The 16285-nt window shown below is 38.7% G+C and overlaps 1 protein-coding gene across 1 annotated transcript; it reads right to left on the bottom strand.

Annotated features, from left to right (window-relative positions):
* Nucleotides 1-519: 519 nt before the first annotated feature.
* On the bottom strand, nt 520-12021 carry LOC124291273. Its single transcript, XM_046728247.1, has 4 exons — nt 11521-12021; nt 10561-10738; nt 7759-7979; nt 520-837 (listed from the first exon to the last, which is right to left on the bottom strand). The coding sequence occupies exons 1-4, from the start codon at nt 11605-11607 to the stop codon at nt 631-633; spliced, it is 693 nt and encodes a 230-aa protein (XP_046584203.1). The 5' UTR covers nt 11608-12021; the 3' UTR covers nt 520-630.
* Between the last annotated feature and the right edge of the window lie 4264 nt (nt 12022-16285).

Genomic DNA, 16285 nt, shown 5'->3' with positions numbered 1-16285 from the left:
AATTTGCTCAAGGCAAAAGGGAATGGCGCGTCTGTGTGAGTGTCCAGGTGGAGATAGCCAGGTGCACACAGCACGCCGCACTATATGCAACATGTAATGAGGGGGTGCATGGTTCATTGTCTGCAACCTGCAAAATCTATATTTCTACCGGGAGTGCGTCTGCGTGAGTGCGAGCGTGTATGCGTGTGTGAGTGCGTGCGTGTATGCGTGTGTGTGTGCCGTGCCATCCTATGTTCCCGACAATTACTTCTGACTCGATCGTCGATAGTTTGTTAACACTGAGTGTGGTCCCTCTTTGACATCTCATATCTGCATTTCTTTCTTTCCCTTGGCTTTATCCTGCCAATAACCCCGTATAACATAGTGCGGTGTGTATTTCCTGAACAACAGTTCATAAATAACATGTACATGCATCATAAAAATGACTTCAAATACGCCTATTCCGATGAAAGTTGATACTATACTGTGCTGTAGCATCCACCATCCCCCATACTAATGTCAAGGTGCTGGTGGTGATACTATACTGTGCTGTCGCATCCATCATCCCCCATACTAATGTCAAGGTGCTGGTGGTGATGACGCCGAAGTAAACCAACTGTGACATGGTGGTCGGGGACAGAGAGCAACTGCTTAGATCTTGTTGTGAGACTGTTTTATCGGCTGGCATTTCACCTCCTTTTGTGCCTCTGTCTCCTTACTTTCATCCCTGATCTTGGCAGGACATAGGTATCCCCGTGGACATGCGCATTTAAATTTCACCTCTTTCACTATGTCCGTCTTTTTGCTTAGATCCATAAATATCGTTGCGCACACACCATCGTTTTCCTTGCATCCGTTCTGAAATGTATAGATTTGAAATTATGTTTTATCTTCTGTGGTGAAGGATACCGGTCTGAAATGTATAGATATGAAATTATGTTTTATCTTCTGTGGTGAAGGATACCGGTCTGAAATGTATAGATTTGAAATTATGTTTTATCTTCTATGGTGAAGGATACCGGTCTGAAATGTATAGATATGAAATTATGTTTTATCTTCTGTGGTGAAGGATACCGGTCTTAAATGTATAGATTTGAAATTATGTTTTATCTTCTGTGGTGAAGGATACCGGTCTGAAATGTATAGATATGAAATTATGTTTTATCTTCTGTGGTGAAGGATACCGGTCTGAAATGTATAGATTTGAAATTATGTTTTATCTTCTGTGGTGAAGGATACCGGTCTGAAATGTATAGATATGAAATTATGTTTTATCTTCTGTGGTGAAGGATACCGGTCTGAAATGTATAGATGTGAAATTATGTTTTTTTCTTCTGTGGTGAAGGATACCGGTCTGAAATGTATAGATATGAAATTATGTTTTATCTTCTGTGGTGAAGGATACCGGTCTGAAATGTATAGATTTGAAATTATGTTTTATCTTCTGTGGTGAAGGATACCGGTCTGAAATGTATAGATATGAAATTATGTTTTATCTTCTGTGGTGAAAGATACCGGTCTGAAATGTATAAATATGAAATTATGTTTTATCTGCTGTGGTGAAGGATACTGGTCTGAAATGTATAGATATGAAATTATGTTTTATCTTCTGTGGTGAAGGATACCGGTCTGAAATGTATAGATTTGAAATTATGTTTTATCTTCTGTGGTGAAGGATACCGGTCTGAAATGTATAGATTTGAAATTATGTTTTATCTTCTATGGTGAAGGATACAACTACTCTATAGTCATACACAACTAAATCGATTTTAGTTTCACCATTGAACGAAACCTTTAAATATAACCTTGTTACATTTAATATACACATATAAAACATTTTTTTATGCGATGAAAGTGCTGCCAAGGAATACATGAATGCAAGTCCCGATCCACAGTGGCGCTTTGTTTTAACATCAGATATCAGTACATGTAGAGAGAGAGAAAGTTAGACAGAGAGAGAGGGATATAGAGAGAGAGATTGAGTGAGTGAGGTGTGGGGTGTGTGGGGGGGGGTGGGGGATGCCCGTTATTGGCACAAAACATTTCACATCTCTGCTTACTCTATTATCCATACTATATCAAGACTTTGAGAACCTCGTGCCAGTTGATTTTTCAATGCTGGTGTGATTTCACAACTCTTTTTTGACTACTGTATGGTTAAATGGACCACACCCATTTTTATTATCACATAACAACGTATACTCAAAGGCAAAGGTTAATGTGATCAACACTTTTGTTTATTTAATGAGAAAAAAATAAAAACGCATTTTAATATTCTTTACATCAACTTTATCCATAACCCAAACAGGCCTGTCGGTAGTTTTGGTTTTTCGTGCTTTCAAGTCCGTGGAAAAAAGGCATAAAACGTGCCCTTTAAAAAGTGTTGCTCTAAACCTCGAATCATTGTCACCCAAATCATTGTTTAGACGTCGACGGGTCCGAAAAAAACAAATTTGGAAGAATCTGCTTGCATTTCTCTATACCACGGCTAACTGAAAATGAAAGATGGGGATCCATCGGAATGCTTGAAACCGGAACATCCCAGCGCAACGTTGCACAGTAGTTTAACGTGCACAGGAACAACATATGCCGCTTGTGGAGACGTTATCAACAAAACGCCGTCCCCAGAGTGGCCGTCCACCTGTAACCACGCCACGTAACGATCGTTGGATTCGAAACCACCCATCTACGCCAAAGATTCCAACCAGCCACACTGACAGCCCGAACAGTTCCTGGTGTCAACAGGATATCGCCAAGGACCATTCGCCGGCTGCACACAGGATACGTGATAAACGTCCTGCCAGACGATAAATTTTGACATTACGTCACCGACGTCTACGACAGCAGTGGTGCAAGCAACATCTGCGGTGGAGAGCACGTGCGTGGAGACATGTTCTCTTCACTGACGACACCAGATTCCTCTTGCACCGCGCTGATGGCCGAATCCGAGCTCAAGTTTACCGGCGAAGTGGTGTGCGTTAAGTTAGGAACTGTGTTCTTGAGGCCGACCGTTTTGGTTTGGGGTGGGATAACGAGTGCTGGGCGTACACCTTTGCTTGTCATCAATGGACATTTAACGGGTCTCAGGTACAGAGACGAAATTGTTAATCCAGTCGTCATACCGTTTCTCCAGCAGAATGTTCCAGGAATGATCTTCCAGCAGGACAACGCCAGACCTCATGTCGCCAGGGTGGGTTCAGCAGTTCTTGGCGCAGCACAATGTTAACGTCCTTCCCTGGCCCGCTAAATCCCCAGATCAGATCCCTATCGCACGCGTCTGTGATGAAATGAGGAGGTTGAGACGTTGGCCAAATCCCCCCAGTCACGCTTCAGGAGCTCCGCCAGGTGCTTTCCCAGATATAGAATGCCATTCCACAATACTTCTTGCGACGTTTGATTGGCTGGCTCTATGAGGCGCAGGTGTCAAACATGCATCAATGCTCATGGTGGACACACACGTTGTTGAGTGTGTGAATTTCATTTTGACCGTTCTCTCACGGTGACCTCATTAGCATGTCCGATTCAGCAATATACTGTGTCATTCTGAAAGGTCCGACAAACACAGTAATATACTGTGATATTCTATACTGTATTATAGGCTCGACGGTATCAGCAATATACTGTCATTCTAAAAGTACCCTAGATTCAGTAATAAACTAAAACATTCTACAAGGTCACGTAGACTCAGAAATATACTGAGGTGTCCTACAAGGTCCAACATGGTGTGAAAATTTAACAAGGTCTCACAAGTCAAAACATTGATTACACAACAGTCTCGTTTCCTGTTGACTGGGTCCCGTCCTATTGCGCAACTTAGTACAATAACCAGTTCAGACTTTTGAGACCAATTCATTTAACTGGGTGCATAATTATTAATCTGTATTATTTGATAGGTCTAAGCACTTGTATATTGCAACACTGCGTTCCTTCTTATCCTTGCAAACACGTCGTGCAGCGTGCTTTGTCGTACAGCGAGCTCTGACAAACGGAAACCTGGTAATCGTGGAAATCTCAAAACGAGGCTCTCCCGCTAGAAAAGTTTGGCGGTCTGGTACGGACTTGATATGATATTGTGCGTTACAGAACTACACTGAATGAGCGCAAAATACACATAACAGGTGTAACCAGTGAGCCAGATGCATTGTGAATCATTTTACGACCTCATCAAACAGGGGCAGTCTGTGACGTCTTAGTTAAGGTCATGCTGCCTACACCTCACCATCAAATATAGAAATACGATGTTATTAAAGTTTACAATTGAAATTCATTTGTAAATGCCATTTTCTTATGTAAAAAGGAATTGGAATTCAGTGTAACCATAGTTGTGTGTGATGTTTATTTTCACTTCCACACAAGAAAATTCGGATCGGCTGAAAAGTAGGTCATTGTCTGAATAGATTTATGAGACTCATGTTTCGGTTTGAGCAGGGAGACTATCCATACAGTGTTGTACTCATTATAAGGTTCTATAGGCTTCGCAATATACTGTCCTATTCTATCGTGAAGATCCTAACTCTCATTCTAATGTGAGATCATCTACACCACCTGTCCCTCAACCCCGACGGTCTAGTCGACATCGGACACAACCACGGTGGATGACAGGTGGAGACTATCAGCCATAGCACAGCCAGACTGGCTAACAAGAGCCAATTATCTCAACACTCTCTTCGAATCAGCATGTTTTTCCGATCAGTCACATCGAGTATCTGACGCAATCTTGGATATTGTGACTGGTAGGATTAAATGATGACGACATCATTTCGCAGTGGAGGGAAGTGTGTGGCAATGTTGTTTATGTATATATCTGTATTTAACATATTTGTATATATTCAATGTTATTCAATGTATAAATAATGTACTAATTTTCACTGTGAAGTACAGAATAAAATAAACGTGCTTTCTATTTAGCTCCTGGTTGACTTGTCTTTAATACAGCTTTAATATTACTTAACTGCCTTTGGGTAGCTGTGGGGTCAGATTAGATAGCTTTGGTCAATCCTTTCTTAAAGACAGCTTACGCCTGATTGGCCTTGTTTAAAATACTAATGTTGAGCACTTCACCAGCACAGCACACAAGCCACTGTAGACTAAGACGGACCAGACATTCCTACAGTATTTTGTGTATTTCACAATTATGTACTTGTATATGGTGCCTAATCAGTTATAGTAAAATCATGTTTTCATATTATCTATATAATCAATATAGGTATAACCCAAAATGTAATTCAACTAAAACAGTAAGTCTATACACGGTTTAATTCACCTAAACATCAGCTTTTCACTGTCCTATTTCTGTCCTTGAGAATGAGTGAGCGAGCATACACTTTTTTATCATTTATGTGTTTGTCTATAACTATGTATGTTTTGAAGTGTTCATAGGTATGGTTCATACATGGAATGTTACCCAGTCTTTCAATAGTATTTATATTTGTATATTTATTAGTATTTAGATGCAGTTGATATAATCAACTGGTGCAATCAGTCCACGCCCCAGTACACACAAACTGAAACCCGACCTGTGTATCATGATTGAACACCCCGGTTACACCTGTCCCGCAGATTGAGCATTATCCATAGACTCATCCATGTACTGTTTATCCTAGTCAGACAGGTAGCCAGACTACTACAAGACTAAAGACAGTAAGCACTCATTCTCAATATAAGTGCACAACCGCTAAACATTCATTCTGTCTCCATATACAATACATTTTCCGGTAAATGCTTGATTAAAACGTCACAATATATGATTGATTTATCTTAAAATCGAAGTTAATTAAATTTAGTATCACACTTTACAGTCCATGTTTGTGAGAAATGCCCCAGCTAAGAAAGAACTTGTCAAAATAGGAATGTCGCCAACAGGAGATGGTATATCGACTACGTTAGTGAGATGACTTGCTGGGTTGTGGAAGCGGAAACAAGTGTCTAATGACAGCACAACATCTATTTGGACATGTTTTTCACGAAGTCATACTGTTAAGCGTTTTCTTAAATTTCACAAAAAAATGAAATGTTCCATGTCGCTGTTTTCACGTTATGGACTAAAATTTAGCTGAAATTCAATTTTAACTTGCAGTGATCATCTGTATTATCGCATAGTTAGTTTATTTAATTGTGGAATACAAGAAAAATAAAAAACGTTTTATACCATACGGTGTCTTTTCATGCTTGAGTTTAGCAACTTTCTATTAACATATAACCGTATGGTTAAGGATGTATTTTACGTTATAAATATACACGCGTCATATCATACATGAGTTGGTTAGGTGCTAATGATGCCAGCAAATGGAGAAATCTGCAAAGTCATGCTAAATATATCAGTTGGCTACCAGCGAAAACCGTCATTGTGTTTTACGTTACGTGTATTAAGTTATATATTTATTGTCCACACATCTAAAGCTATATACACTAAATCCAGGGGAATAAATTGTCAAATATATAGGTTGCAACATACATAAGTGAGGTAGCGCACTTGACAATACGATAGTACGATACGATGCTCATGTGATGAATGATGGTATAACGTAATATGAACCTGGAAATTTGAGGAAATCTTTAAAGCTGTGTACACGTTACATTTGCAATTTGCCGTTACCGACAATGAGTGCTATCGGTTGGAAGTTACTTAGGTGTAGTTTCATAATGTAATATACAATCAGGCCTGCTTCCATGCTTATTAGATAAGACCGCCTCCGTGGTGTAGTGGTTAGAGCGTCCGCCCGGAGAGCGGAAGGTCGCGGGTTCGATCCCCGACCGCGTCATACCAACACACGTTAAAATATGGTACTTGTTGGTCCTTGCCTGGCGCTCGGCATTAATGGGTACAACAAGGACCGTTCGACTCGGTGTCAGTATAATGTGTCTGAGTGGGGTATTCATGTTTCACTGCGGCATGGTATCTCAGTGGGCTAGCACTATAAAACCAGCTTAAGTCTGGGCTAGTACAAGCAGCCGCACATACACATACACACGCATGCACGTCGTCATATGAGCGAAATATTTTCAAGCACGACGTAAAACCCAATTTCACCTCACCTCACCTTATTAGATAATACACTACGGACGATGTTTAGGACAGTGTTTTTTTTTATTTCTAAGAGTCTGTGAGTATATATTCTTGCTTATAAATGAATACAATTTGAAAAGTTTACTCATTTAATTGTTTAAACAGTTATCAATTATATAAAAAATATCATAAATTACAATCAATTGCCCATGATAACAAGAACTTAGGTTTGAATTGGATGTTACAAATTCTTAAACGTAGTTTACACACAGGTGACATTACAACTGCTTACTGCAAATTTCCATTTTTGTCGAAATACATATTTGCAATTGTGCACTAACATTGAGAATGAGTGTAAGGCGATGTTCCGCAAGGTCCCACATACTGAGCAATATACTGTAAAATACCTTCTATATGCAAACATAGGCTCAGCAGTAACGTGTGAGATTCTGTAATAGTCAAATTAGGAGAAAGGCATTTTCAAGACTTTTTCAAGAATTGTTTGTCTACAATTAAACACCTCGGCTTCCAAAAGTGGATGGATGAACAACAAACATGGCCTGGTCGTTGATTGTACGGCCGCTTCATTGGCTGACCACCTCAGTGAGTCATCAAGCATGGGCCATCCGACTGCAGGCGAATACAGCAGTGTTTCGGGAGACCATCGACTTTGTATAGTACATTATAAATCATTCACTTTTACTTATGAAACACAAATATGCAATCGTTCGAATTCTTTGAGTCAGTTTAAGATGTTTGCATTCTCTACTGACCTTTTCACACTTGTAGGAGTATTTCCAGACGTTGCCGTCTCTTGTCCATCCTATCATATGATATAGGTCATGTCTACAGCGGCACCTCATGGTGTCCATGTAGGGCTTCCAGGTCGTCACCTCGGTCTTCACTACGGTAGACAGTTCGCCACTTCCACACTCACGCACTTTATCTTCAGCCATCACAGATTGACAAAATCGGTACTGGACCCTCCAGTGGCCTAAACAATCAAAATGTATTTGATACACATCTTCACAATTCTCCAAATTGACACTCAGCAAGGGGTCGTAAGTCAGAAAAGAGCAAGGGATTTTCTTCCTTTTCTTAATTCGGCTGATGTGTTGGCCGCAAATAGGCTTAGTTACGTTCCAAGTCTGTCCGAATACATCCCCTAATGTGCTTTAGCCCCAAAATGCACTAAAAGGAATTATCTAATAATGTGTTTGTGTAACTCACTCACTCACTCACCAAAGGTGAGCTGAGAATGCCTGCAGATCCACGTGAAACCACCTCAGTATAAATAGGGAAACGGCTTTCCTAAGTTGGACAACTTGTGCCCAGTTCCTTTCTTTCGAAAAAAGCATGTTCAAACCAGACTAATCATCCACATGGAACCACTTGATCACCACTTGTGAGGTGAGAATGCCTGTAATTCCACAAGGATAAATAGACTAATCATCCACATGGAACCACTTGATCACCACTTGTGAGGTGAGAATGCCTGTAATTCCACAAGGATAAATAGACTAATCATCCACATGGAACCACTTGATCACCACTTGTGAGGTGAGAATGCCTGTAATTCCACAAGGATAAATAGACTAATCATCCACATGGAACCACTTGATCACCATGTGAGGTGAGAATGCCTGTAATTCCACAAGGATAAATAGACATACGGTTGTCCGGAGGTGTCCAATAAGTTGCTAAGATTTCTCTATAATTGGAAATTTTCATAAATTATTCCTAAAATTATGTCTAAAATCAGATAAGGGTACACACACCATATTGTACTATGACGAAACAGTCATGGGTTGATGTAAGGTTTCCGTTATTGTGTACAGAACTTTATCTCAGAAACATCGTGATCATTTATATCATTCACCATTATGTGTGTCGATCAAAACATATTTGGATGCATGTGATTTAAGCCATATATGGAATAAATATTAATTTGTAAAGAGTAGTTATTAACTGGATCAGTTGTTTCAGAACCGTCATAGTGTCCATAGTCATCATTCTGAGTATACTTGATAACGTTGTTCAAACCAACTTTGTTTAATGAAAATATTTCCCTTGCTTAAATTCCAAACTACTTTTTATGTTTTACATTTTTTAAAAAGGAGGTGAAAAAATACCAATTGTAAAAGGTATATGTATGCAGGATGTGCTTACCCTTTATGCGAACACTTGGTGTGGTCACTGTTTCAGTGGTCCTTTCATACGTATTTTGACAGCTATTTCCCTTCTCGCGAAAGGCAACCTGTCTATAAGCTAGATATTCTCTTGCATTGAAAGGGTATACACTGCGATAATGAAAACTGCACACAAAATTTAATCTAAAATTAATCATAGATGTCTGCCATTGATCTTCAAACGGTACCATAAATATGGCATAAGAAATCGGAAAGATACATTCATGTTTTACTAGCAACTAGATACATATCTAACATTTTAGAAGGTGCAGTCATCCCTTTCTTATTCAGTTTGTACGATGGAATTGTTCCCCATGCACTAGAAGGAAAGTGCAAGTTTTGTCAGCACGACGAAATATTGAATGAATACCATGCTGTCTCAAAGCGTACCGTTAAAAAGTTTCTTTCCGGTGCTAGGATCTTGTGCAGCAGGAATTCAAAGTTGAGTACAAAAATGCTCAGTCCCAAGTTACTTTGCATTTTGTATCAGGGGATTCTCATAATTGGAAACATTACTTCCTGGAAAAAACACTAATGTTTAAAACAATTTCTCATTGAAAGTTGTCCAGGTGCAATCTTGCGTCCCGCTTCAGAGCCTAAACTAAGACCGTTCATCTATGGAGCCGGAGTATATAAGTATTGTGTCGCACTAAATATGCGTTAAGATTTGATTGCAGAGCCAAAAAGCAGTAAAGACTAGTCAAGATTTATCCCAGTGGTATATGGCAGTGTAAGGAAACAATTAGAACATTAGGTTCTTGAGAGGCATATAGAAGTTGGTATTCAAGTATAAGACAAAATATTATGGATGTCAACTTCTTCTTTATTACATACACAACGTTTCTGGGCTTTTCCTTGCCCCTTCATCATACACCTGAAAAAGGGGCAAAGGAAACGCCCAGAAACGTTGTGTATACAATATAGAAGAGTGAGTGAGTTTAGTTGTACGCCGCACTCAGCAGTATTCCAGCTATATGACGGCGGACTATAAATAATCGAGTCTGGTCCAGTGATCAACAGCATGAGCATCGACCTACGCAATTGGGAACCGATGACATGTGTCACCCAAGTCAGCGAGCCTGACCACCCGATCCCGTTAGTCGCCTCCTACGACAAGCATGGGTTACTGAAGATCAATATTCTAACCTGGATCCCTCACGGGTACAACATAGAAGAAGTTGACATCCATAATATTTTGTCTTATACTTGCATTCACATAGTTTTCGTTACGATTCATTAGAGGTTCAAGTTAGTTGTTAGGAATGCATTTACTCTAAATGCGCTTTGCATTGATTACTACCTTCTCTCAAAGCCGATATACGCATCATCTGTTCGGAATCGTGTGAAACGCCCCTGCAGAATGTTGTGCTATTGTTGTCGTGTTACCTCTCTCGTAATGCTGCCAGGTGAGTGCCCTGTCGTCGTTGTCACTCCATGCCGATCCACAGTTGCCGTCGCTGCAGGTGCAATAGGGTCCTTCGTTTGCAACATAACCATCTGGATACTTCATCAACGTAGTACAAACATGCCTCGGTCCCCCGCAGATATCGCTGCCTTTTCGTGGCTGAAATTAACGACAGAAAAACAAGCTGTGCTTTGTGTAAAAAGGTTCATTTGCATCCAGCTTAAAACCGTTTCATTGCACATAATGCGATGCGTCAAAATGTGTCATGTGTTGCGAAGCGGTTAATTGTCATTTCTATAGTCAGTTTAGCTGTTATCCATATCAGACTGACTACACAGATCTGACTGCTGACATTTAGGCAAGTACTCGCATATATTTAAGAAAGATAACATTACTGCAAAAATGGCGTAAAATGATTTTAGCTCTCGCGTATTATCGCTTATCAACGGTACATAATGAGATGCTGAGTCTACACAAGACATGAGCCCTTGCTCCATAACAGCAATATTCTGCCTTGTACGTTTCCAGTTGGCGGTCAAGTGTTCAACACTATGTGTACATAACTGTGTATATCTCAAGGTGAACACAATAATACAGTTTGAGAAGAGACTAAATCACCATGAAATTTAATCTTGAGCTGTTTTTTAGCTTTCAGAACACCCGTGCATTGAGTTCTTCATGATTCATGTTGTGATGTTGTGTAATATTAATGATACTCTGATGTTAAATGTAGACAAAATAGACACAAACTATAGATAAAGCTAAAAGTAACATAAGAAAGAAGTGGGTTTTAAATAAACTGTCTGGTAACTTCATGTCTTTTATTACGAAACTGACCAAGCTTTTCCTTGTTTTGATTTTTCACATTTGCCATTATAGAATAGTAATAGAATCATATCGAGCAATCATCAACATGGTCGTATTCCGCGTACAGTACTCACCTCGTCTTCTTCATCACATCTGACGGTTGTAAGTACCAACATGGCGGCCACATGGAGAAGCCACAACGTGCCCGGTATTGTATCCATCTTGCCACAAGAACCTGGTACCTCCGGCCAAATTATGCACAAATGTTAGTCCCAATGCTAAGATGAGAGTTGACGTGAGGAAAATCAATACCTGTGCGATGGTCCTTCTGTGAGAACGGCTTCAATTAACAATCTCTGCGGATGCGCTCCTGTAGAGAACATACAAATCCACCATCCCTTCAGTTCTCTACTCAACATTCAACGTGCTAGAATGCAAGCAGGAGATTCATCAACTTCTGATACCTAAAGTAACATCAGACCAAACTCCATGACAGAAGCGACCAGTCAGGATTCATTATCTCTCACAAATGCGCCGCGGATATTATGATCCCTGAAATATCGGCACGTCCCTTTGTTCTCATTAAATATTAAAATGTTAGACAGATTGTAGCACCAGAGGCATGCGCAGTGCCAGACAAGCGAGCCTGTGGGAGAGGGCACATCGAATGCACCACCACGGATCGATCCCCTTCCACAAATGCAAACGTTTTGGTTATGTAATGCACTCATCGCAAGATCAATGCGCGGAATGACAACGCTAATACGCATCTTAATGGATGCCGCCGCACATTAAAGATTATCAACAAACGTACTGAACCAACATGTGTTGCTTCAAAAGATAACTACAAGGATATATTGTATACATAATGAACAGAGATCTATACTCCCGAAACGAAGATGACAACCCAAGGGTATATACACTGTAAGAACGAGAGTAATGAATATGAAAAGGAGATTATACTATTAGAATGAAGAGGTGTATGTGAAGGAAGGTAATGCAGTTAGAAAATGTACGTAGTGAGGAGATTATACAGTTAGAATGAAGAGGTGTATGTGAAGGAAGGTAATACAGTTAGAAAATGTACGTAGTGAGGAGATTATACTGTTAGAATGAAGAGGTGTATGTGAAGGAAGGTAATGCAGTTAGAAAATGTACGTAGTGAGGAGATTATACTGTTATAATGAAGAAGTGTATGTGAAGGAAGGTAATACGGTTAGAAAATGTACGTAGTGAGGAGATTATACTATTAGAATGAAGAAGTGTATGTGAAGGAAGGTAATGCAGTTAGAAAATGTACGTAGTGAGGAGATTATACAGTTAGAATGAAGAAGTGTATGTGAAGGAAGATAATGCAGTTAGAAAATGTACGTAGTGAGGAGATTATACAGTTAGAATGAAGAAGTGTATGTGAAGGAAGGTAATACAGTTAGAAAATGTACGTAGTGAGGAGATTATACAGTTAGAATGAAGAAGTGTATGTGAAGGAAGGTAATACGGTTAGAAAATGTACGTAGTGAGGAGATTATACTGTTAGAATGAAGAAGTGTATGTGAAGGAAGGTAATGCAGTTAGAAAATGTACGTAGTGAGGAGATTATACAGTTAGAATGAAGAAGTGTATGTGAAGGAAGGTAATGCAGTTAGAAAATGTACGTAGTGAGGAGATTATACTGTTAGAATGAAGAAGTGTATGTGAAGGAAGATAATGCAGTTAGAAAATGTACGTAGTGAGGAGATTATACTGTTAGAATGAAGAAGTGTATGTGAAGGAAGGTAATACAGTTAGAAAATGTACGTAGTGAGGAGATTATACAGAATGTTAGAATGAAGAAGTGTATGTGAAGGAAGGTAATACGGTTAGAAAAGGTACGTAGAAAATGTACGTAGGAGATTATACTGTTAGAATGAAGAAGTGTATGTGAAGGAAGGTAATACAGTTAGAAAATGTACGTAGTGAGGAGATTATACTGTTATAATGAAGAAGTGTATGTGAAGGAAGGTAATACAGTTAGAAAATGTACGTAGTGAGGAGATTATACAGTTAGAATGAAAAGTGTAGTGAAGGAAGGTAATGCAGTTAGAAAATGTACGTAGTGAGGAGATTATACTGTTAGAAATGAAGAAGTGTATGTGAAGGAAGGTAATACAGATGCAGGTTAGAAAATGTACGTAGTGAGGAGATTATACTGTTAGAATGAAGAAGTGTATGTGAAGGAAGGTAATACAGTTAGAAAATGTACGTAGTGAGGAGATTATACTGTTAGAATGAAGAAGTGTATGTGAAGGAAGGTAATACAGTTAGAAAATGTACGTAGTGAGGAGATTATACTGTTAGAATGAAGAAGTGTATGTGAAGGAAGGTAATACAGTTAGAAAATGTACGTAGTGAGGAGATTATACTGTTAGAATGAAGAAGTGTATGTGAAGGAAGGTAATACAGTTAGAAAATGTACGTAGTGAGGAGATTATACTGTTAGAATGAAGAAGTGTATGTGAAGGAAGGTAATGCAGTTAGAAAATGTACGTAGTGAGGAGATTATACAGTTAGAATGAAGAAGTGTATGTGAAGGAAGGTAATACAGTTAGAAAATGTACGTAGTGAGGAGATTATACTGTTAGAATGAAAGAAGTGTATGTGAAGGAAGGTAATACAGTTAGAAAATGTACGTAGTGAGGAGATTATACTGTTAGAATGAAGAAGTGTATGTGAAGGAAGGTAATACAGTTAGAAAATGTACGTAGTGAGGAGATTATACTGTTAGAATGAAGAAGTGTATGTGAAGGAAGGTAATACAGTTAGAAAATGTACGTAGTGAGGAGATTATACTGTTAGAATGAAGAAGTGTATGTGAAGGAAGGTAATGCAGTTAGAAAATGTACGTAGTGAGGAGATTATACAGTTAGAATGAAGAAGTGTATGTGAAGGAAAGGTAATGCACAGTTAGAAAATGTACGTAGTGAGGAGATTATACAGTTAGAATGAAGAAGTGTATGTGAAGGAAGAAGTAATACAGTTAGAAAAATGTACGTAGTGAGGAGATTATACAGTTAGAATGAAGAAGTGTATGTGAAGGAAGGTAATGCAGTTAGAAAATGTACGTAGTTATACATACGTTAGGATTAGAAGAAGTGTATGTGAATAATGCAGTTAGAAAACGTACGAAAGGAGATTATACTGTATGTGAAGGAAGGTAATACAGTTAGAAAATGTAATGTAGTGAGGAGGAGATTATACAGTTAGAATGAAGAAGTGTATGTGAAGGAAGGTAATACAGTTAGAAAATGTACGTAGTGAGGAGATTATACAGTTAGAATGAAGAAGTGTATGTGAAGGAAGGTAATACAGTTAGAAAATGTACGTAGTGAGGAGATTATACTGTTAGAATGAAGAGGTGTATGTGAAGGAAGGTAATACAGTTAGAAAATGTACGTAGTGAGGAGATTATACTGTTATAATGAAGAGGTGTATGTGAAGGAAGAAGGTAATGCAGTTAGAAAATGTACGTAGTGAGGAGATTATACAGTTAGAATGAAGAAGTGTATGTGAAGGAAGGTAATACAGTTAGAAAATGTACGTAGTGAGGAGATTATACAGTTAGAATGAAGAGTGTATGTGAAGGAAGGTAAGGTAATACAGTTAGAAAATGTACGTAGTGAGGAGATTATACAGTTAGAATGAAGAGAGTGTATGTGAAGGAAGATAATACAGTTAGAAAAATGTACGTAGTGAGGAGATTATACTGTTAGAATGAAGAGGTGTATGTGAAGGAAGGTAATACAGTTAGAAAATGTACGTAGTGAGGAGATTATACAGTTATAATGAAGAAGTGTATGTGAAGGAAGGTAATACAGTTAGAAAATGTACGTAGTAGTGAGGAGATTATACAGTTAGAATGAAGAAGTGTATGTGAAGGAAGGTAATGCAGTTAGAAAATGTACGTAGTGAGGAGATTATACAGTTAGAATGAAGAAGTGTATGTGAAGGAAGGTAATGCAGTTAGAAAATGTACGTAGTGAGGAGATTATACAGTTAGAATGAAGAGGTGTATGTGAAGGAAGATAATGCAGTTAGAAAATGTACGTAGTGAGGAGATTATACTGTTAGAATGAAGAAGTGTATGTGAAGGAAGGTAATACAGTTAGAAAATGTACGTAGTGAGGAGATTATACAGTTAGAATGAAGAAGTGTATGTGAAGGAAGGTAATGCAGTTAGAAAATGTACGTAGTGAGGAGATTATACAGTTAGAATGAAGAAGAAGTGTATGTGAAGGAAGGTAATACAGTTAGAAAACAAACGTAGTGAGGAGATTATACTGTTAGAATGAAGAGGTGTATGTGAAGGAAGGTAATGCAGTTAGAAAATGTACGTAGTGAGGAGATTATACAGTTAGAATGAAAGAAGTGTATGTGAAGGAGAAGATAATGCAGTTAGAAAATGTACGTAGTGAGGAGATTATACAGTTAGAATGTAAAGAAGAAGGTGTATGTGAAGGAATTAGTACAGCAATACAGTTAGAAAATGTACGTAGTGAGGAGATTATACTGTTAGAATGAAGAGAGTGTATGTGAAGGAAGGTAATGCAGTTAGAAAATGTACGTAGTGAGGAGATTATACAGTTAGAATGAAGAGGTGTATGTGAAGGAAGATAATGCAGTTAGAAAATGTACGTAGTGAGGAGATTATACAGTTAGAATGAAGAGGTGTATGTGAAGGAAGGTAATACAGTTAGAAAATGTACGTAGTGAGGAGATTATACAGTTAGAATGAAGAGGTGTATGTGAAGGAAGGTAATGCAGTTAGAAAATGTACGTAGTGAGGAGATTATACTGTTAGAATGAAGAGTGAGTTTGGTTTTACGCCGCTTTTGGCGATATTCCAGCAATATCACGGCGGGG

Source organism: Haliotis rubra, unplaced genomic scaffold (genome assembly GCF_003918875.1).
Source record: "Haliotis rubra isolate DU_JTF1 unplaced genomic scaffold, ASM391887v1 Scf489, whole genome shotgun sequence".
Classification (NCBI taxonomy): Eukaryota; Metazoa; Mollusca; class Gastropoda; order Lepetellida; family Haliotidae; genus Haliotis; species Haliotis rubra.
Note: the sequence above shows the minus strand (reverse complement) of the source record. Positions and strands in the feature narration are given on the sequence as shown.